This window comes from Sinohyriopsis cumingii, chromosome 9 (genome assembly GCF_028554795.1).
Source record: "Sinohyriopsis cumingii isolate HCF-2022 chromosome 9, ASM2855479v2, whole genome shotgun sequence".
NCBI lineage: Eukaryota > Metazoa > Mollusca > Bivalvia > Unionida > Unionidae > Sinohyriopsis > Sinohyriopsis cumingii.
Window position 1 is genome coordinate 28,370,283 of NC_142969.1, and position 22,175 is coordinate 28,392,457.

The 22,175-nt window shown below is 35.1% G+C and overlaps 1 protein-coding gene across 1 annotated transcript in view; it reads right to left on the reverse strand.

Moving 5' to 3' along the window:
- Positions 1-22,175, reverse strand: part of LOC149791455 (uncharacterized) — an 81,272-nt gene that overhangs the window by 39,913 nt on the left and 19,184 nt on the right. Inside the window, exons 3-5 of the mRNA XM_089971362.1 lie at positions 18,179-18,395; positions 11,207-11,467; positions 8,659-8,817 (exon numbers count right to left, since the gene is read on the reverse strand). Of these exons, the coding sequence (XP_089827488.1) occupies positions 8,659-8,817; positions 11,207-11,467; positions 18,179-18,395 (637 nt within the window). The remainder of the gene's footprint in view (positions 1-8,658; positions 8,818-11,206; positions 11,468-18,178; positions 18,396-22,175) is intronic.

Here is a 22,175-nt window from a genome sequence, read left to right on the forward strand (position 1 = left end):
TAATATGTTTATTGTGAAAACACCATCTTTCCATTTAAGAGTAGTGAGAACATGATCTTCAAGATGGCCACATACTGGGCATCAGACCAGCAACATTTAAGTTTAAGATGAACAAAATATTATAAGAAGTCCTTTAGTCAAAACCTCTTTGGATATGATCAATCATGCAGTATAAATAGGGATAGCAAGATTTTCAAGGTAGCTGCTGTGGCAGACATATCAGATTGGCACAATTTTCATATTACACCAGTTAGATATAAAGAAGTCTTTTTTGTGGTATCCCCATGTTAATATGACCATCCATTCAGACTAAACAACAATAGCAAGATTTTAAAGATGTCCACTGTATGCTGACCATGTTGGATATCAGACTGGCATGATGTTCATTTAATACCAACTAGACATCATAAGAAGTCATTTGGCAAAAACCCTATATCTATATGACTTTCTGCTCTGGAGGAGATGTGATAAGATTTTTGAGTCAATGCCATAGTGGCCACATTGGATTTCAGATCGGCATAGTTTTCATTTAGGTCCAACAAAAATTATTAAAGATGTACTGAAGGATTACATTATTAAAGTGTACATTTTAGGAGTATAGTAAATGATTTAAACAAAAGATGTATTGAAGGATAATTTCAGGAAAGTGTACATTCAAAAAATAAAAACATTTGTGTTTATAAAACACGTATGCCCAAATTCCATTTGTCTGTCTCAAGCAAATTTCTGTTAATCATGCTAATGCTAACAATGATTTTGTCAAATAAGTTCAAAAATGTGAAGTTGCTGTTCATTTGTTCTACCGAAATTGTATTTGTCTGTTCTAAGTGTTTTTTTGTGCAAACTCTGGATGGACATTCAGATTTACAGACATGACCAAATTAATGGACCCCATCCCCAACTGTTTGTGGCAGCATAAAGAAATAACTATTTGAAGACTGTCTGATTTTCTTGGCCAACCAAACATATTATATACAGAACTTTGCTATTTCATGTACAATGACTTTGTCCTTTTATTTTACTGATAGCAGACAACAACAGAAGCTGCCTGTACTCAATGTTAACCATGGCTAGTCATTTTTTATATAGGTCAGCTTGTCTTGGGCAAACTGACATTAAAAGTGAACTTCTTGAAGAGCTGAATGTCTGTCATGGAATAGATTCAATTATAACTTGCATAAGTAATGTAGTAAGAGAAATGTTATTCTGTATACATATACACCTCTCCCTCGATAACTCGCAACAACAGGTTCCTCAAACATACGCCGCACTATAAGCGAGCAGCAAGTTATCAAGGGACCTCCAAAAATTTTAAAAAATTGCTCTGACATAGAGAAAACCGGGGGGGGGGGGGAATTGGCATTAGGGAACTGGACTGTTTATTGACGGAATCCTCATTTTACAATCATGTCAATAATAATTTTTAATAAAGCGCTTTTTCTAATAAAGTTGTTTGTTATTCTGTTTAAATAACATTTATTTTCAAAATGTCCAACATATGAAAGATTGTTCCAACTGGTTTCAACCACAGGAGTCTGATGTTTTATCAGTAAAGTACAGCAAAATCTCTGACAACATGAAATCACCTTATCAGTAATATAAATGAACCATTTATATGAACCAGCTTTTAAATGAACCATTTATATTACCGATAAGGTGATTTCATGTTGTCAGAGATTTCGCCATACTTTATTGATAAAACATCAGACACCTGTGGTTTCAACAACCATCACGTGTACACATAAAATATTCTGTGTATTAGATCACTGCTCTTTGTTTTCTTGATGAGCCTGGTTCCTGTAGTGGTGTTTAATATTATCCTGCCAAATCGGGAGTCCTCAGAGCTGGGAACTAGACTAACTGTTGATACACCACCAAAGAAGATTCCATTTTTTCAAAAACACGTGACATTTATTTCGTGAGACAATCGTCTACACTGAAACTCAATTTTTGTATTGCTCAATAAGTAAAATATTGATGTCATGAATTAATTAATTGGAATTAATAATGAAACTTCTTATCATCTTTGAGGATATCTCTAAATGCCAGTTCAAGAATTCTCTGAAACTCGCTTGCAAACAATGGTCCATATCTGTGAAATCAAACTCTTTATTTTATGAAGTATTCGTTTTGCTTGGCTGCCCTGTTATCTTTGATCACAGTTACGAAAGAGTCGGTTAATTTAAGGTAGTTTATGTTACATAAACAATAACATTTTAAAGTGTTCGATTGATCAAATAAAGTGAGTTCACCCGACATACAACCGGTGCCGCTAGATTTTAAGTTTGTAGGATTTTCATGCCTTTTAACTTTTGTTTTTATCTCACCTCCTTTATTTGATTGAAAAGACATAATTAACATGATAATACAAAGGAGGCCAGCTTTTAATTCAGTGCAACAATACAACAAATACTTCTGGAAGTCAGTTATCAAAACACGGTCGGCATTTAATTAGGTTCTCAGAGAAATGCTCGTGGACATAGCTGTTATGGTAGATGATGCATTTTACGTTTAATTACAAGAAGACACATTGCATTTATGGTGATTACACTTAAAAGGAACTAAAAGATAGAACTAGAACACAAATTTCAATTATTTAATTTGTATTTACTTATTACAGTACTGCCTCCACTCGGCATGAGTGACATTTTCATTGATCGAAATTTCCTTACATATCGTTAATTGCAGTGTACTAGGAATGTCATTTGGAAAGAAAATGTAAAAAATTGTATGACCTATTTTTAAATTTGATATTTCATAGTGTTGATTAAAATTTCCAGGTCCTATCTACTGTTTTCAATGATAAAACGAGCGATACATCAAAGTTTCCATTACCAATTTTAATCGCGATTTTCTTCAAGTTTAACAAATAAATATCAATTTTTGGGGTATTTTCTGGTTTAAAAAATGGGATCCATGCCTGCCCTCGCATTATAAGTGGATTTGCGAGTTATCAGGGCTCGAGTTATCATGGGAGTAGTGTAAGTTCAGTATAAGTGGAAACAATATTATTAGATGCCTTGTCCATGTTTCACTTGTAAACGAGAGATAAGTCATTCATAGATGGTATAAGTGTTAATCAGTTCTGTACAAGGCAACTTGAGTTAATGGACATTGTATTATTAGTCAGAAAATGACAACCTTCAGTCCAAGGTTTACCATTAAATACAATCCAAGTCCAACAAAAGGTTCCTTAAAAAATTCACAACTTCCCAACAAACTCATCAATTACAGTGAGAGTTGGATACAAATATTAATTCCTCATACTTTATTGTTGACCCCCCCACTCAAAAACATTGAAATAAAGCAGCTAAATGGCAAAACAAGATTAAAGCTACATGTATGTATACTGCAAAATGGGATATGTGTGAGCTTGCACATTTATATATTGTTGTCAAACCTAGAAATTACTGTGTAGTACTTACTCAGCATCCAATAATAAATTAATTTCTATAATCTCACTCAAAAGCATTTATTCAGTATTAAATGTTAAAATCATAAAAAATAATGTACTATTGGGTGCAGACAAAATTATTTGAAGAGACAGTTCATTGGCAAATATATGCAGACTGAAAGATCCTAGATGTAGTCTAATATAATCTGAACTTGATCACTCTTCCTCTGTTTCTGGTATTTAAATTATGGTGGCCAACATCAATGGAATTATGTTACACCAACTTGTTCCCAATGGTGGTTTTCTTTTTTTTTTTTTGTTCTTTGTGGTTTCCAGCATCCAGTATATACAAATATTCATGGGTTCAGATGCTGACAGATGAATTTGGGACAGTCTTTATTTACCAAATAAAGTAGAATGGTCGTCAAATTCTGAAAGACAGCTATAGAGCAAACATCTGTTAGTGAGTTGTAACCCATTTTTATTTCTTTCGGTCAACATAATGGTGAAGAATATTTTTAAGTGCAATGCCAAATTTTCGTATGAAATCCTAATCCTTTATAAGTGTCTAATATAAGCTACCTACAAGCCAAACAAGTATGGGTAATTATCTAGTAAAATGTGTAACTTAAGTAACAAGAAATATTTAATGAAATCATGAAGTTAATGGCAACTAAAATAATTTTAAATCCCATGTGTCACTTATCTAGACAGATTTGTCTCATTGTCTTTTCTTATGACCGCCATTTTGTGCAGGCCAACTCATGAAAATTGTGGCTGTCTAAAAGGTGAGGCCTGAGATGAAATATGTACATGATAGTCAATGAACAACAATGTCTATAATTATTTCAGTGGATATTTTATAATGGTGACTTTTACTTTCCAATAATAATAAACCAAAAGTATTCAGGCCCTGAATTAATAGAACTGTGCTGTTAATTGGATTTGGCAGTCATGGTTTCGATTAAAGGCAATTAACAGCGATGATCCAATACTGAACGATCTTAGTAGAGTTCACATCAAATAGTCAATTTGGCTTAGTGAATTTACATTATTTGCCCACACTGTGCCCAATAATTCCCCATGTACGCATGACATAGATGAAATTGATTGTGTGATGACTCTTACCTTTTCACCTTAGATTTCTTTAAACATAAATGCAAGCCATCCAAAAGTTGGATGAAGGAACTTGGACTGGAACAAAAGTTAAAGTTCATCTGTTTTGCCATAATGACCTTGACCTTTGATGCAAATCTGGTCTAAGTAGATGGTCTATAATTAAAATAATGCAAAATTTACTTTTCTACTTTCAGTCCTTGTGACCTTTGACATGTTCCTTTTGAATTCTAAACAAGATTCTTCATTACCTCATGTGCAAGCCAGCCACAAAGTTTATTTTATGCATGTAATGTTGAAATAATGTTATTGTTTAGGAACCATTTATCCTTTTTCTGCCACAGTGACCTCTACCTTTATATCCCAAAATAGATTTCTTCTTTACACCAAGAACAAAGTCATTCATAAAGCTTGATCCAACTGTCATGAATAAGGCAAGAAAATAACTTGCTTAGAACGATAATTGATTTTGTTGACGCATACAGCGTTACCTAGAATAGTTTATTTTGTTTTTACTTTGACTAATGGTGACTGAGTGATACATGCATCTTGTAGGTTGCTCGCATGATGTGCATGGGTATTTTACCCTTGGTTCTTGTATGTTTTATTTAGTACTTATAGGAGGCATATTGCTATGTACAAGCATAGTGATCACCAAACCATGTCAGGAGATGCTTAGACTACTTTCTACTGCCTGAGGGCTGCAAGGGCTGGTGACATAGCAGAAAGGGCTGTCAGCATAATTGACATATGGTTGTTTGAACTGGAAGTGTGTCAGCACAGGGCTGGCAGTAGCACAGGACTAGCAGCATGGTAGCATAGAGCATAACCAGCAGTGTGGCTGCATAGATATTAAACATAGCATCATGTAACTGTCAGTTTAGCAAATTAGTTAGCAGTGTGGCAGTTTTATTTGTAGCAGAGTAAATTCGTTCAAGGACATGAATTCCAGAATGTGCATAAGGATGTTGAATTATGAATTATAAGACATATGACTGTATAAACTATTCATTTTTACATCATATGGTTATATGAACCGTACTCATTTATATATCATATAGAAATCCTGCACAATTTTACAATATTGTATGGTTATATGAATCAAACTCTATTATTTTATACACACAAGGTGGTTACATATCATTTGACAAGTGTTTTTTTTTTCTTCATGTGCTCGTGAATCTAGTTATGTCTATTGTATTGTTAGGGTCTACCTGTTTATTTGTTGTCCTTTTTGATCCAAGTCAGATAGGGATCTTCCTTAAGCTAAATGTATGCAATCCACAAAGCTTAGTAACTGTACATGATAAAGCGCTCAACTTATTGTGCAGATCTCCCTATTTGTCCCAAGCTGACTTCTCTGATCTGTCATATGTGTGTATTTGCATTGTCCTGTCTTCATGGTTCACACTGAACTTGGGAAGTAGTATTAAAGGACTTTTGAAGTACAAAAATGTCATTTTCAGGGACTTTTAACAACAGATTTATTTACCTTTTAAGTAACATAATCCTTATCTACATGAATATGACCTTTAAGTAACTCTTGAAGTTAAATCATATATAAAGTAACTGTAAAATGAACAAACTTAATTAATAACACATGTGAAGATAAAATACTCAACATTTCTACCTCATGGGTACTTCATTACTGTAGGTGCTAATTTTAATGCTGGTCAAGTTCTCTGTTACTGTTTGTTTTCTTACACCAAATTAAGTACCAGTAGCTTATTATTTTCAGACAGCAAAGAAAATTATTATATTCTACTGCATGGCTGGCAGAAAAATATGCAAAGTTCTTTCGGCTTACCAAAGATAATAACTGTTAATATACTTGCCTTGTATACTGTCCAATTTTTTCCCATTCACTTCTATACCACAGCTGTCCCCTTTTATTAAATCAGTCAAATCTAGGCTCATGTCAGTTACCAGCAGGTATATTGTCCTCCAGGACATAAAGGTCTGATGAACTGTGTAGTAAAGGAACTGACCAGCAAAGTCCAACATTGTAAGATTGGATGAAAATTTCAACATGGGAATCAAAAACTGCTTACAAAACTTCCTTAAGTCCTTGTTGCTTTTGACAGTACAGTTCTCAGTCCTTTTATTTTCAGTGACTTTTTTTTATTTTCTTTGGAACCGATGCTGCTATTTCTCTTTGTGGAGATGGAAAGCTTTTTTTTTCTGCCAGATGATTTATTAAGTGTTGAACTTTCTTCTTTATCATATACTGCCCCTGACGTGTGCTTATGTCTTCTATCTATATTTTTTATATGCTCATCAAATACCAATATCATGCGTATGTTGACTGACCTTTGCGGATCTGAAAATATATATAGATACATATGTACTTTGAGTCAAACTGCCATGTGGTTAACAATATGGTTGAGGAAATCTCAACACCTGCCAATTAACCAGTACTAACAATACAAATGCTAAAACTGTACATGTATCAAAAGGCACTTGTTATTTTTGTGATGTCATTAATATTTATTTTGATATCATTTTTCTCTTCAAATAAATATTCACCAAATAGTTAACATAAGTGTTAGTGATCGTCTGAAAAAGAATCAAACCACTCAAATCATTATCAGAGCTTGTCTCATTGAAGAGGGGCTATCAGAATCATCTTGTCATTCTGACCCTGTAACCTCTGGCTTATTTTCAGTATCAGCAACGTGGGAGGTGAGGCAAAAGTCCACAACCCCTCCCAAATAATTGACACTGCATCCATGGCCAATAGCGTTTGGGTCTAAAACTCAAGAGATGAAGGTGGGGAGCTTTTGATTCTACCTCGGTGCCAACAGGTCGATCATCAGATGTCCTAAAAGTGCATAAATTTGAAAAAAATTTATTGATGGAGGGACCATTCCATGTGATGGACGTGACTACCTATGGACTGATTTTCAGCCAAGAGACCGATGCTGCCAGGACTCATGCATAGGGCTGTTTGCCTGGCTCCCTGGTCTGGTTGACACTAGTGAAGGTCAGCAACAGGTGGGCACCTTCAGTGGGATTCCAATATTCAGCTGATTTGGATTGCCCCAACGATGTGGGAATGATCATGACTGTTTGATTAAGAGGACATAAAATGAGGCACCAATGTGCTGGCAAGGCCTGCATAAAGAGACAGCCAATCCATAATCTAAGTGGAAACCCAGGGGCTGATGTTGAGGCCAAAGGTAAAAATGGTGAATTGATAAACGGAAAGTTTTCCGGCAAACTGGAAAAACTTGTAAGACGGGGTGGAAGGACGTGAAAGTATGCATCTGTCAGATTGAGACTGACAGCATACTCGCTCCATCTGACGGAGAGGTGGAATGACCTCGCCATCTACATCCTGAACTGGTCCAGCTGACGATGGGCATCACCTGCTGTTTGCGTTCTGAAAAAGAAACAGCCCTGAATAAAATGCTGGGGATTGTGGCCTTTGCATAAGCTCCCATCATTTAAGTGTTGGAATTGCAGATCTTAATCCCTTTTGTTCCTAAGTGACAAAAGGAAGTCAGTAAAAGAAATTACAGAGGGAAAGTTTGTATGAACATTGTTTCCAACTGTACCAATCACAAAAAACTCTCCACCTGGTGTCATAGACAATGTATGTCAAAGCCCTCCTGGCTTGAATGATGCAGCTGGTAAACTGGTCAAAACACTTGTTCTGGTGGACAGATCACTTGAGACAACCCAAGCATGAGGTGGAGAATGTGTGCACCATTGTGTAGGAGAAAGCCCATTTTGTGACAGAAGATCCCTCTTGTTGGGAACAGACCTGCGTGGATATCAAGAGGTCTAAACTACTGATCAAGGACAATTAAGGCCATAGTGTGGCTATGAGATATGAGCAGTGAAAATTCAGACTTTTGCAGAACCTGACTAGAAACTGAATGCATCCACTGCCCATCCTCTATGGTCCAGGACTGGAGAAATGTTAATAGGAAAGTTTGTTGTTGAATCTGGTGGCAAACAAGTCTACCAGAGACTTTTCCCATAGTAGGAAAAGGGTCTCTGTTATGGAGTGGTGATCAGTCTATTCCTTGAGGACTGTTGCTTGTCCAGGACAGATTATGTGCTAAAACATTCCTTTTCCCTTGTAGTGGTCAACAAATAAGTGGTTGATGAGTCATACATGTTCACAGTAGTGTGTCTCCAACATCCAGGAGTCACAAATGACCCTTCTGTTGTGTGGAGGTCTGGAACTTTCTCTGCTGGGCCACCTTGAATAAAGCCAGGATCTGAGTTCATGACGTACAAAGGACTATTTGTAAGAGTAAGTAAGCATTTCTTGAGAGAATTCTGGCCTGTGCTCCATACTAGCAATGAAACAAAATTGTATATATGCAGTTAAAACCTCATACTTTCATAATGCATGTGTTATGTGTTTGTACATTGTTTACATCTAGGTGTAAATAGTTAATTTTCATGAGAGAGAACAATTTGCACTATTTATATTTATTTGTATAGGGCCTCAAGGGTGATTAGTTGCATTTGATCACTTGAGTTACCCTCTTTAAATGAAAACATTCTTATTAGTATCATTATTATTATTATTCCACTATCAACAGAAATCCCTAGTCTCAGTTGAACCTGTGCTGCAGATGATTCAGATAGGCTATTTTGTTTCCATGAGGACACTTCGTTTCTATCCTAAGACATCCAAAGAAAAAGAAAGGGTAGGAAGCATCTATTGCTCCCCCTCAAGGGCTGAGTATCTATTTCAAAATGGACTGTCACCATGATCAAAAGAGTGTACCAGTGTCTTACTGATTGAGACCTTTCTTTTATGAAACTTATAGCCCATGAGGTTTGAGCTGTTGCTACGTTCTGGGCCTACCTTGATCACTCCTCCTTGGAGGACATCATGAAGGCATCAATTTGGCGTTCCCATACTCCTTTTTCCACTTTTACCACCGCTCCTTATCATAACTAAGTGCAGACATTTTTTCTCTGGGTCCCATCATTACAGTACAGCATGTGGCCTGAGAGAAATATCAACATTTCATAACACAGACCTCTCCACCAGTGGTGAGTACTTTTCATTTTCTCTGATAAGTTTAAGTGATCATCAGCCAACCATCCTTACTGACAAATTCAGCTAGACAGTAGCTATGGGTAAGCTACTGATGCTATTAAAATGTAGTGTTTTGGGGATAAAATTAATTTAATCATGACATACTTACCCAGAGCTATTATCGAACGCCCTCCTCCTGACCTGCTCTGATGTCCTGATGTAATAGCCATTTATGTAAAAGATGAACTATTCATGCTTATTTTGTGCCTAGTATATCAAGAACAAAGCGAGCTGCACAATGAATTGCATCCTACTGACAATTCTTCACTTTAAGGGAGGATGTATGCACACCAAACAGATGGTGCATTATTTTCAGCAATAGAAGAATACTAAACTATGGGTAAGTATTGCATAATTCAAATTAATTTTACACCTCAAAAAAAACTATATGTTTACAATCCTAATCTGAGACTTCTATGGTCAAATTCTCCACATCACTGGAGGTAATCACTTCAATTTTTAGCCAGCAACAGAGAGGATTTCCCTAAAGATAAGTTAAATTAGACATTCAGGGTGAGTTTGATGGAAAGACAACCATTTTTTTAAAAATAGTTGTGAGCTGAGAAGAAACACTCTGCATATTAGCTTCAACTGTTTGGGAGGCATTTCCAAGTAACAACTCAGCACTTTGTCAGCATTTTAATGTGCTGAGGCATTAAAACAAAATACAAAATTATCTGAAAGTATCAATTAAACGATAAAGGCCATTCCTTTTTAGTGATATGTAAGCAGCATTTTTTATTATCTTTGGTTCAAGCTACCATGCAACTATTTAATTGATTGTCCATCTGTCAAAAATTACATATTCCAATTTGCAATGACTAACTGACCAAATCTATGAATGGCTCAGTGACATTGTTACATAATCTCACCCAGTCAGCTGATCTGGCATTTTGATAACTCTCACTGTATATTACAAAGTTGAGTCAGCCACGACTTCTAAATTTCTCAGCAAACTTTCGATAATTTGTTTTGATAGTTCCCGTGGCTTAAGTGGATAGAACATCTGCCTTGGATGCAGGTTCGAACACCAGCTCAGTCATACCAAAGACTTATAAAAATGGTACTAGCAGCTGCATTGCTTGGCCCTCAGCATTGAGAGGTTATAGTTAGGACTGGTTGACCTGGTGTTAGGGTAATGTGACCAGATGGGACATGATGCCACATGTCTGCAGCATGATGCCCCAGTGATAGACATCACTATAAAATGTCACACTGTGGACATCATAGTGATAAGAATCAAATTGTTAAAGCTACATTAAAAATTCAAAACACATTCAATATATTTTTGTACATCAGAATTAATTTTACATTCAGTGGGAGCTTTATTGCCATAATAGTGACTTTGATTTTACATATCCTGCAATGATAATGAGCAAAGGGGAGCTCTGGCCATCCATTAATTCTGCTGAGCAAAATGAGGGAAAGCATCAATGTTATTACCTTTGCTTGCCTCTTGAAAGTCCATAATTTAGTAATTGTAATATTAATGTATTTTGTATCGCATTAAGTACAATGGTTTTCTAAAGAACACAAATAGTGTCAGCAGTGACTGGAAATTTTCTTAGCATACTACTTGATCATTATTAAACTGGACTGAAAAGTAAGTGAGAAAGTGTTAACATGCATACCTGGTTCTACTCTGTTCCATGTTCCTGTTTCATGATCTATTGTGCAGCACAGAGAATGCACTTCAATCCCAACAGTTGGTTCAGTTTTGTCTTCCCTAACATCCTCTCCAAGCAAACGTTTGACAAGAGATGTTTTTCCTACACCTTGATGCCCAATGACCATTAACCTAATGTCGTAGACCCTTTCTGTTCCAGCTAAGAGTGCCTTTCTGAACAGTTGCTGAGACCTTTCATCCAAATGCAAAATTTCAGGAGGTACTACTATAAAAATGTAAATAAAGTACTTTGAATTCACTTTAATTTGTGGTCATCCATTGATCATCTATATATTACATATATTTCATTTCTGACCAATACACTACAATAGCAATATTATTATTGATTGCAGGTGTACTGCATAGATTATAACTTTTCCATGCACTTAATATGTAGGGAACACTGTATTCAGAAATAAAGAACAAAAATAGCTGCATTTGCTGCCTAAGTTATTAATATTAAAGCTGGAGTTTTGATCTGTCTGGCTTAAAAGCATGTTGAATCACTAAGAAACATGTGAGATTATGTTAATTTACATGTATTTTGTATTTTTGTTATGATTTTTAAAAAACATGATATGTACATACCTGCCAACCCCTAGTGAGGTATAAGCATGTTTGTCCTACTAACCTGATTATGCAGATGATTACAAATCTTGTCACAAATGGGCAAAATCCATGTGGATTAATACCAGAATACAAACACTAAGCATGTCTACCTTTCGTAGAATGACCTCAAGTCAAGTCCTCAAATTCTGCAATGAACATGACGATGTCCTCAAACTGAGTACTCGTGTTCTTCTTTTAACTTGTTTGATTTATCCTTTTTCTGATCCAATATGTTTTAAGTTTAAATAGATCCCTCTCCTCAAACATTTTGCAGTTACATTCCATAGATGACATGATAAAGCCCATTTTGCATAATATCTGGTGCCATGTTTTTAAAGTATAGGCTGGTCTATCTAAATATATTATAATATAATGAAATGTGCAACACGTTTTCAAATTGACGAAACCTGTTTGTTTTCTTGGAAATGTGTCATAAATTGATACATTAATCAAGCTAAGGATTGTATTGGAACAAGAACAACATAAACTGGGTTAAACATTTAATATGAAGTATGAAAAGTCACTCTATGATATTGTGCAAGAAAAGTTTAAGTTATTGACATTAATCAAAGACAGAAACTTTAGTAAATACATCAATAGTTTTAGTGAAGGCAACAATGAGCAAATAAATTAGATAGACCTTTTTAAAAATAATATAGCAATAGCATCCACACCCAACTTCCACAAGGTATAAAAATTCATCTACAACATTGAAGAAGCCGAACAGAGTAAACAATGTTGTAATTATTTGAAAATATTATTTTGAAATTCAATAAAGCAAGAAGCCATTGTTGCGATATACAAGACATTTGATATTGCTGGACACAAAAGTGCAAAGTCTAATCATATGTGAGTTGGTGCATAATCTGTGATGGTCATTTGAGCATTTGGGCAGAGAATAACTTGGAATATATTCTATTCAGGCTTGCAAGTGAATTGTATCACCCTATTGAGAACAAGCATATGTATTTGGAAAAGGTTGGTCTAAACATTTGCATTACCATTACACTTGATTGGTTCCATTAATTCAAAATATAATCTAGATTTTAGCTTTGGTATTCAGATACCACCATATACCTATATAATAGCAGCAAACTTGAAAAATTAACCATTTATTAAAGTTTCAGCATACACTGTATATTTAAGAAGTTCAATAACATTTGGCTGCAAGGAATGCAAATGTGCATGCCTTTGAAAATGTGAGCTATGTGGAATAACACATTATGAATGCTGTAAATCACATCTGCTCACATTCAGTGTTGGCCTCGGTGCTCAACCATACCTAAAGTGTGATATCAGAGTAAAGTTGCGTAATCAGCTTTGCCAACCATGTGGATCTGTTCACGAATATTGTCATGCGCACAGGCAAACACTCACTAGCACAGTTATGGAACTTATCATCATGGAAAAAGCTGAGAACACCACTGAGAAAAGATACACAAGTCATTAAAATACGAGACCAGACTGAAGCAATTGAGGTTTCTGATCCTGGTAAAATAAAAATGCTACAAAAATGAAGTTATGGAAGAAGCAATTAGATGATTTTCCTTTATATAAGAGCACGATCACTGAATCAGCTCACACAATCCCTGCGAGAACACAGAATAAGGATTTTTAGCAGTATGAGAAAGGTAGATATACTTGTATTAGGTACTGCTGAGCCACAGCTGGTTGTCTCAGACGAATCATAGCTGGTAGCACTGGAATCAGCAATTGTTAAAGAACTCAAACAATCTATGTGAGAACATGGAATAATGATACTGAGAGACAGAAGAAAAGCTGACATAAGATGACCATGCAATGGCAGAAGAATTTGTATTAAATTCCTCCATGGTCCATGCAGGTTGATATTGCATCACTGTTGTTGATGAACCATAACCATAGAGAAATTGCATATAACCATGCTGACAAACTGCTGCATATTCAAACTAAGCAGAGATGCTGTCAAGCATAGCTTACATATGCAGAGAGGAATTGTATCAAAGTTGCATGCCATCCATATTCAAAGGTAGACATTGTTCTCATGGTTGAGTGAAGCTCAGCACCATCTATAACAGCACAACCACATTTTCAAAGTGGTACCCTTGTAGTCTTGAACTAAAACGACACCAAGAGCATTACTGATGAAATCAATAATGGTTATGCAAAGATCCTCGAGAAATTTGAAGCACACTCTAAAGAAGGTTCAGGCTGGATGCTTTCCAGACGCATGGAAATTCGTCTTCATATTTCTCAATACAAAGGGGTTCTAGAATTTTGAACTGTAATCTAATGGCAAATCTGAAACTATTATTAGTATTACACTATGAGATAACACTAGTCTCTCATGTGTCACATGCATCTGTAATTTAATGTTAAAAAAGTGCTGTTCCTCCAAAGAAAATAGTTTGAGTACAATGGTTGATACACAGGCTTATCTTTTGATAATATGTGTAGTCCTAAATTTTACAAAAATCAACTTGAAACTGCTAGTGTAAGTTGGATTCACATTATGCTATCATAAAATAAAAGAAGCTGAAAGTTAAAAGGGGCTTCTAAAATAAAACCATGAGCAAAACAATTTGTCAATGTGCACATCTTCAGATTATAAGCATAACATGCAACAAAATTCTGGAATCATTGAAAACTGTGAGACTAGTTGCATTCACAAGATTCTCTCATATACTACATCAACTTCCGCAACTCAAAGTGTCAGCAATAAATCTAACAACAACAGGCCCAAGACCAATATTGCTTGCCGGGCTTACATGACATATCATTTGATCATTTCAGTATGCAGGCTTACACAGTACTGAAGGACAATCACCCACTCATACAGTCATGGTAAATTTGACCTATTGTGTTATATCCTGATAAAAGTTCTTCTTAAAAGATAAAGGCAGTATTAATTTGCAGTCTCTTGCTTATAACTGAAGTCATCCAGATCATGAGAGATCTTGAATATGGTACCACTCCAGTGGTCTAGTGGTCAGAGTGTTCACCTCGAATGTGGAAGGTCACAGGTTCGAACCCTGGCCAAGTCATACCAAAGACTTATAAAAATGGTACTAATAGCTGCCTCGTTTGATGCCCAGCATTAAGAGGTTAGTGTTAGGACTGGTAGGCTTGGTGTCAGGGTGATGCCCCAGTACATGCTAGACTCTATAAACTGCCACACTGCAGACATCCCAGCGATATGACAGAAAAATTGTTCATGATACTTTAAAATTCCAAACACAAATGTAATCTAGAATATGGCTTTAAGAGTGGCACAAATATTAACTAATCAGATACCAGAACACCTCATTAATATGTGTAGGTCCTGCTTACTTTCAAAATTGCCCACAATCTCACTGATAATCCAATTTTTGATGAAAATCAGATCCAGGGAGGCAATAAGCTCAAAAAACACATGCAAGATCACCCCAAACATGCATGAATCTTGCTCATTGTTGACACAGATCTTGATGATACAAGCCAAATCTGATCAAAATTTGATCAAAAAAGTGGCTTCAGAGGGGTATCAATATCACATCCAAGATTGTGTCCTTAATATAGGTGGAGGTTTTTTGGTTTGAGGCCATCCAGGATGTTGATGATATAATCCTGTATTTCCATCTTGACCTTCCCCAAAGATGGAAAAGTGTCTCTGTTACTCAATAATATAAAGACCATTCAGTAAGGACTGATCAGTCTTATCTGGACAAGCTGTCAGCCAGAATATTCCTCTTTGAACCTGCATTTCTGGATTATTATAAATGAATGAAAGCTTCTTCACGAGACGTAAAGTCCTCCAGGTCTACTCATTCATACTCTGAGTGAGACCACCCCTCTTACACATCACTGCACAGGAAAGAGTGAGGTTTCATAGTATGAATTGGAACTCTAATAGGAACTGTAATGGTGTAGTGCTAACAGAAATGTGCACAATTATCTAGTCTGATGATCCTATTATCAACAGAGCTTAAGAAACATACTTAAAACACACAATTTTACCAAGGTCAGTGACATGTGAAATATGGGTCACAATGACCAACCTTTTAATGAGGGTGTATTGAATAACTGCAACCTGTTCATGGTTGTTCAAAGGATGTTTTTGGTGTGGGGGTTAATGCCATATTTCAGCACAAGATAGGCTATACATGGCAGGCAGTATAACTAGTGGAGGTAGAACTTGGGAAAACCCCAGATAAGCCACCAACCCAAAGGAACTTCGTTGGTAAGCTTTCTCACATAATACCCACACAAACCCACACAGACAGAGGTGTGAAGGCAGTGATCTGACAGTCTAAGGGTGAGCACTTTAGACAACCCAAGGCCCCTTCTCTGAATGAAATGAACATCTCTCAATTACACAGCTGATATAAATCTATATATAAAAAAGTATTTAAAAAGAAGCACGGGAAAATGTAAGTTGCCACATGATAGGGTAATAATAAAAATAAAATTCCGCTGTTTTATAATAATGCATAAATGAAAAATAACCAAACAAAAAACAAATTAAGAAAAGATGTAATGTAGAACTGGTAAAGTCATGGGTATATTACTATATTACTTTATATGTGTTGAAAATGTTACATATTATAAAATAATTACAGATTCACATAAACGCTAATTGTTGGTAGCTGACTCATATTGCGTATTGTATGTGCTATGATCTGTTGTATTTAGGTCAATATGATATCAGAATATATGATATGTTGATCACCATTGAAAGTATTCATCTGTTGTATCAGTAAGCAGTATGGAATGTGAGCCGTCTTAAGATGACAATTGTTATTATATTATGTACAAATCTCTTTATATTGGGTGCTTTTATCCTTATATGATGTGCATGCATCCTTATATGGTGTACAGACTTCTTTATATGCAGTGCTTTTGTCCTAATATAACGTGCAAAATTCTTGATATGATGTACTTTCGTCCTTATATGATGTGCAAACTTTTTTATCAGCAGGCTTTCATTTTTATATGACCTCTAAACATGTTTTGCTTTACATCTGTAAAACATTATGGCTGACCACTACATGTTTGCCCCAGCCATTCCAAAAATATTTCTGCAGACGTCCCTGGTGGGGAAGAATCTGGTTACATTCCCAATGAAGAAAAATGTTAAGATGCGCAGAACATTGTAGCCTATTTGACATTGGGATGTTGGGTATCATCACTTGAGATATTTTGGGGCTTCGGAAAACAACGTATATTCAAGTTGAAGAACATATACACAGATGAAAGACTGTAATATAAGGAAGTTTCTCCTGAATATAAGATTTTTCCATTTTACTACATTATATAAGGATAATAGCACCACATACAACGAAATTTGCACATAATATAAGGATGAAGGCACCGCATATAAGACCTTTGCACATCATATAAGGACGAAAGAACCACATATAAAGAAGTTTGATCATCATATAAGGACGAATGTACATCATAAAAAGAAGTATACAGATCTAATAAGGACAACATCACCGTATATAAAGAAGTTTGCACATTATATAATGACCAAAGTACATCATATAACAAAGTTTTCACATCATATAAATATGACAGCACTGCATATAAAGAAGTTTGTACATCATATAATAACAATTACCATCTTAAGACACCTCTGGCATTCCATACGTTAGCATATTATGTTATGGTTCTTTGTTCTGCTTTTCACTCTGTACTTCATTATAGATTCATGACTGAGCATAGTAGAAAGCTGCATTCATAACTTGCCAAAAAATTCACAAAATAAATCTAGAAAATTCATTATCATCACATTACATCTTATGAAAGAAAAGAACAAATTGTTTCTGTCAATACTATATGTCAGGATGAAAATGAAGAAAGAAAAAAAAAACAAGATAGCAAATAATGTGCAATTGAGACTTACGACTTTGTATAAATGGAAGACACAACGGACAGTCGATATGACCACAATCGGCAAGGTGTGCTATGATTTCTTTTGCAGCTACACAATGAGCCACTAAATAAGACAAGATACAAGAGACATGACTACACTGTAGTTTCTTACATTATCATCTCACTATATTATTATTTGAAACATTTTTTTCAAAATACACGACTTCTAGTCAATGAATTATGTCTTGCTATTATCAACAGTAGTCCATAAATCATATTTCTTTAAAGCGATCCAGTTGTAAACTTGTTTTGAAAGTTTAATGATAATTTACTAATAAAAACACATACTTAACTTTAATTAAATTGAGACAGACTATTAACGTTCTTTAATTGTTTTCAAAAAGCCATCACATTACTTATATGTACATTCAACAAGGTTTTTTCTTTCAGCAGCAGCATTTCTTAAAGGATTAAGAACTTAACAGCATGATATTACCTTGGCATGATTTGCCAGCATCACAGGTTTCAAAGTGGTCCAGCATGTTTCTGATGGTGTGGCATTGTGGAAAGGAACATGCCTCCCTGATGTTTTCTTCAGCCTCTTCACAGATGAATGCATGAATTATCTCCAGAAACTGGGTGAACATTTTTTTGTATTGGGCAGCAGTTGGTGGCTTCTGTACTTTTACTGGAAAATTGCCTTGTTGACCAGTCTGAAGGAAAATGGGGAAATAAAATAAAATAATTAAAATAAGAAAGAGTCTCCCTTTTGTTTCAACCTGCCTTTCAATTAGCCAACATTTTAACACTGACCTTAATTTAAAGAAACTATCATTGACTTTAAAGAGACTAGGGATGGAAGTATTGGCCTATGGATGTATATACCAATACACAAAAATGTTAATCACTATGCTTAGCTTCCACCAAGGCAGGCTAAAAGAAAAACACTTGCCAGAGAAAATACTTCAATCTTATCAGTGTTTCAGCAGGACCATGGAATAATTAGGCAATGGCTTGATGATTTTTCTTTACAACCCATTCAGAATCAGTTTCTTAGAAACAATATACTAGAGAAACAATATACTAGAGATCCTGCATTAAAATTATCACATTCTTCATCCATTTCAAATGAAATAAGTAGCTATAAATATGTAAGTCATTTGCAGTAATACCAGCATGACATGATTAACCAGGTTCACTCCAACTGTGTTAAAGTTTTTAGACTCCACCAACTTCTAATAATTTACAAAAACAGCTTTCCCACCAACTCTCCAATGAAATCTGCAGTTGTTTGATTTGATAATCAATAGAATTCATTCCTCCAACCTCAACACACATATTAATCAATCATGTAAGTTTAGACAATGAATCTGGAACAAAAAACTGGTGATGGTTAGGTCAATTATTTAGCAAAACAAATGCCAGGGTGACTTTTCCCAAATAACATCTTACCCAAAGCTACACTGATACCAAAAATTACAGATTAAATTGAAATAATGAACAATACAAATCACAAATGCCAATCTGTCTGTCTGTGCGGCTAAGACAAATATTGTCTATATTTGACTAAGATAAATATTGTCTATATTTGACTAAGATAATCATTGTCTATATTTGACTAAGATAAATATTGTCTAGATGTTTCATATATACAATCATATTGTTTTCCAGTGTATGCAAAATACAGTATTATCTGAGGTTTCAGTGATAGCTGCACACTTTGCAAAAAGTTCCACATCTTTCTAACTGATACTGCACAAGAATGCATTCAAGAAATAAATAAAAATTAATAAACTTTATTTGGCATAATTCTGGATTATTCACTGAGTTATCCAATCCTAGCCTGATATCTTTTTTTCTCCTCAGTATTTTAATCAATTTTAGGTGAGCATACATCAGCTAGTTCCACATTTGCAAAGGCTCTTTTGACAATAGTCACACTAATTAAACTGATGCATGGATTAACATCAGTCCATTTCTGCTGCAGGCATTTATTGTACTTCATCTGGTGCTGGTGTTGACAATTATTAAATTACCACAAGAAACAGATCAATTAGCCTTGAAAGGTAATGACATTATTCAATACATCCAACACAAGACCACTTGTCAACTGTTATGACAAAAATCAGAGGAAATTTTGTACAGATTTCCTTTCAGTTTTTCATTATTATGAATGAAACCTTTGTTTTCTTTATCTGTATTTACGAACATGCCATTTTCATAGCACTGTATTTTAAGCTTGTTTCATGCCATCTGAAGATAAGTTTCTAATTCAGTTTTGCAGCTGTGTTCATCAGAGAAAGCAGTATCATCAGCATATAGATCAGTTAATGATACTGTTTCCAATGTGTTGCAGAAAACTGAGGAACACTGTTTATAAAAATTAAAAAAAAGTAGTTCTGGTATAGATCCTTGTGGCACACCACATTTTATTTCTTATTTTCCGATACATGTCACTATAAAGTCACATTCTGAAATCTGTCATTTAATTAGGAAGTAAACTATTTGTGATCTGTGTAGATTTTTAATTTTTCTAAAAGTTCATGGTCACCAAGAGCAATCAACCATAACACTCACAATTAACTTTACTTCATCTAAAGCCATCAGCCATGTGTCAACCAATTATATGAGTGCATTTTACAGGAATGACTTTGCATAAAACCAGATTGGTTCTCATTGAAACATTTGTGGTTACTGAGATAAATCATATATGACTCATGCACTTGCTTTTCAATTAACTTTGAAAGAGTTGGAAGAATAGAAATTGGGTGAAAATTGTTCAATTCATCTTTGGCCCTTGCTTTGTGAAGTGGAGTTACCTTTGCAGTTTTCAATGACTGGAAATTTACCTGTCTGTAGACTATGATTACATATGAATGCGATTGTCTCTGCAATAGCAGGTGCTGCTTATTCAAAAGCCTTAGGCCTATTATATCAAGTCCTGTTGATTTTGTTGTTGTTGTTGTGGGGTTTAACGCCATTTTTCAGCACGATAGGCTATACATGGCGGCCAGTATTAATGGTGGAGGAAGAACCCGGAAAACCCCGGAAAGAACCACCGACCCACGAGAAGCTACTGGCAAGCTTTCTCACATGCCCAATTGGCTGAATCTTAGACTCGAACCGCCGCAGACAGAGTGTTGATTTTGTAATATTCTGATTCATTAAATAGCCTCCAAATTGTTGTAAGTTTTGATTTTTTTATTTTCATCAATAATCTTTTGATAATGTGTCTTTTTTGCAGGTTGAATCATTTTTGCAACTTCATTTCTCCAAATTTGATACCCTTCACTGTCTGAAGCTTTCAAGTAATCGAGGCTAGTTGATGATCGTGCTTTATTTGTTTCATTTTTAATGGTGTGTGTTGATTTACTACATTCAAAAACAAGTCTGTCCATGCAACTAAGATATCATCCATGCCTTCAAATACTGCCACAGTATCCCATGGAAACTATGTTGATCAAAAAATTGTCAACATGTTTAAAAGATCTGTATGAGCATGCTTGTTCTGCTATAATTTCATGTAAGAAGATGGCACAGTGGTCATTCAATCCAATCTTAGAAGCATGAACTTTAGAAACATTTTCTGGAGTATTCCATTCCATCCATCCATCCACCTGCATAGGTTTTTTTGGAGGTTCATGGCACAAAACAATTACAAAATTATTTCCATTGTACAAAATTATTTCCATTGTAAGCATAATATTTATTAAAAACCAACTGCTTAGGCTGATTAAGTTAAGTTCTAGATTAGCCTGTTTTCTGATTCATTTAGGAATGGTCACAGTAGTAAACTACAATATGAAATATAGTCGAGTGTTTTAGTACATACAGTAGCATTGGTGCACAGCAGAAGTCCATGACAGATTGATTATTGCTTAAATTAAGGAAAATTAGTTTGATCAATGCAAGTTGGTCTTAGAATCTTGTTCACTACGATATTCTTACCAACAAACTGAACATTTAAACAGATTGGTTTATATCATATCTAACAATGAGAAATCTGTGTCAAAATAAATGGCAGTTTTTCTAAACATGCACCAATTACATGTGGAGTAACACAAGGATCAATCATGGATCCACTCCTCTTTCTCATTTTCATAACCGATCTGCCAATGAAAATTTGAAACTATTTCACTTGCGGACTTATATGCAGATGGCATTGCTATATCAGATTTCAGACATCAAAAATCAGACCTAGAAGTCAGATAGCCTAACTTAGAACAGATTTCTGGTGTATGGAAAATGGCATGAAAGTAAATGCAGACAAGGCTAATGTATTAATAATTACTTCCAAAGAAAACAGCAAAATTGGAAAATAGGAATTTGAATATTAAGTTGAATGAAAGTTACATATAAATAATTACCCAAGACAAAATTCTGGGTTTGATGGTTAACAACAATTTGCAACAAACTCAGCATATTCAAGTCATATGTCATAAAGTTAATGCATGTCTGTGGTTATGAAGCAAGACAAGGCCATATATATCAAC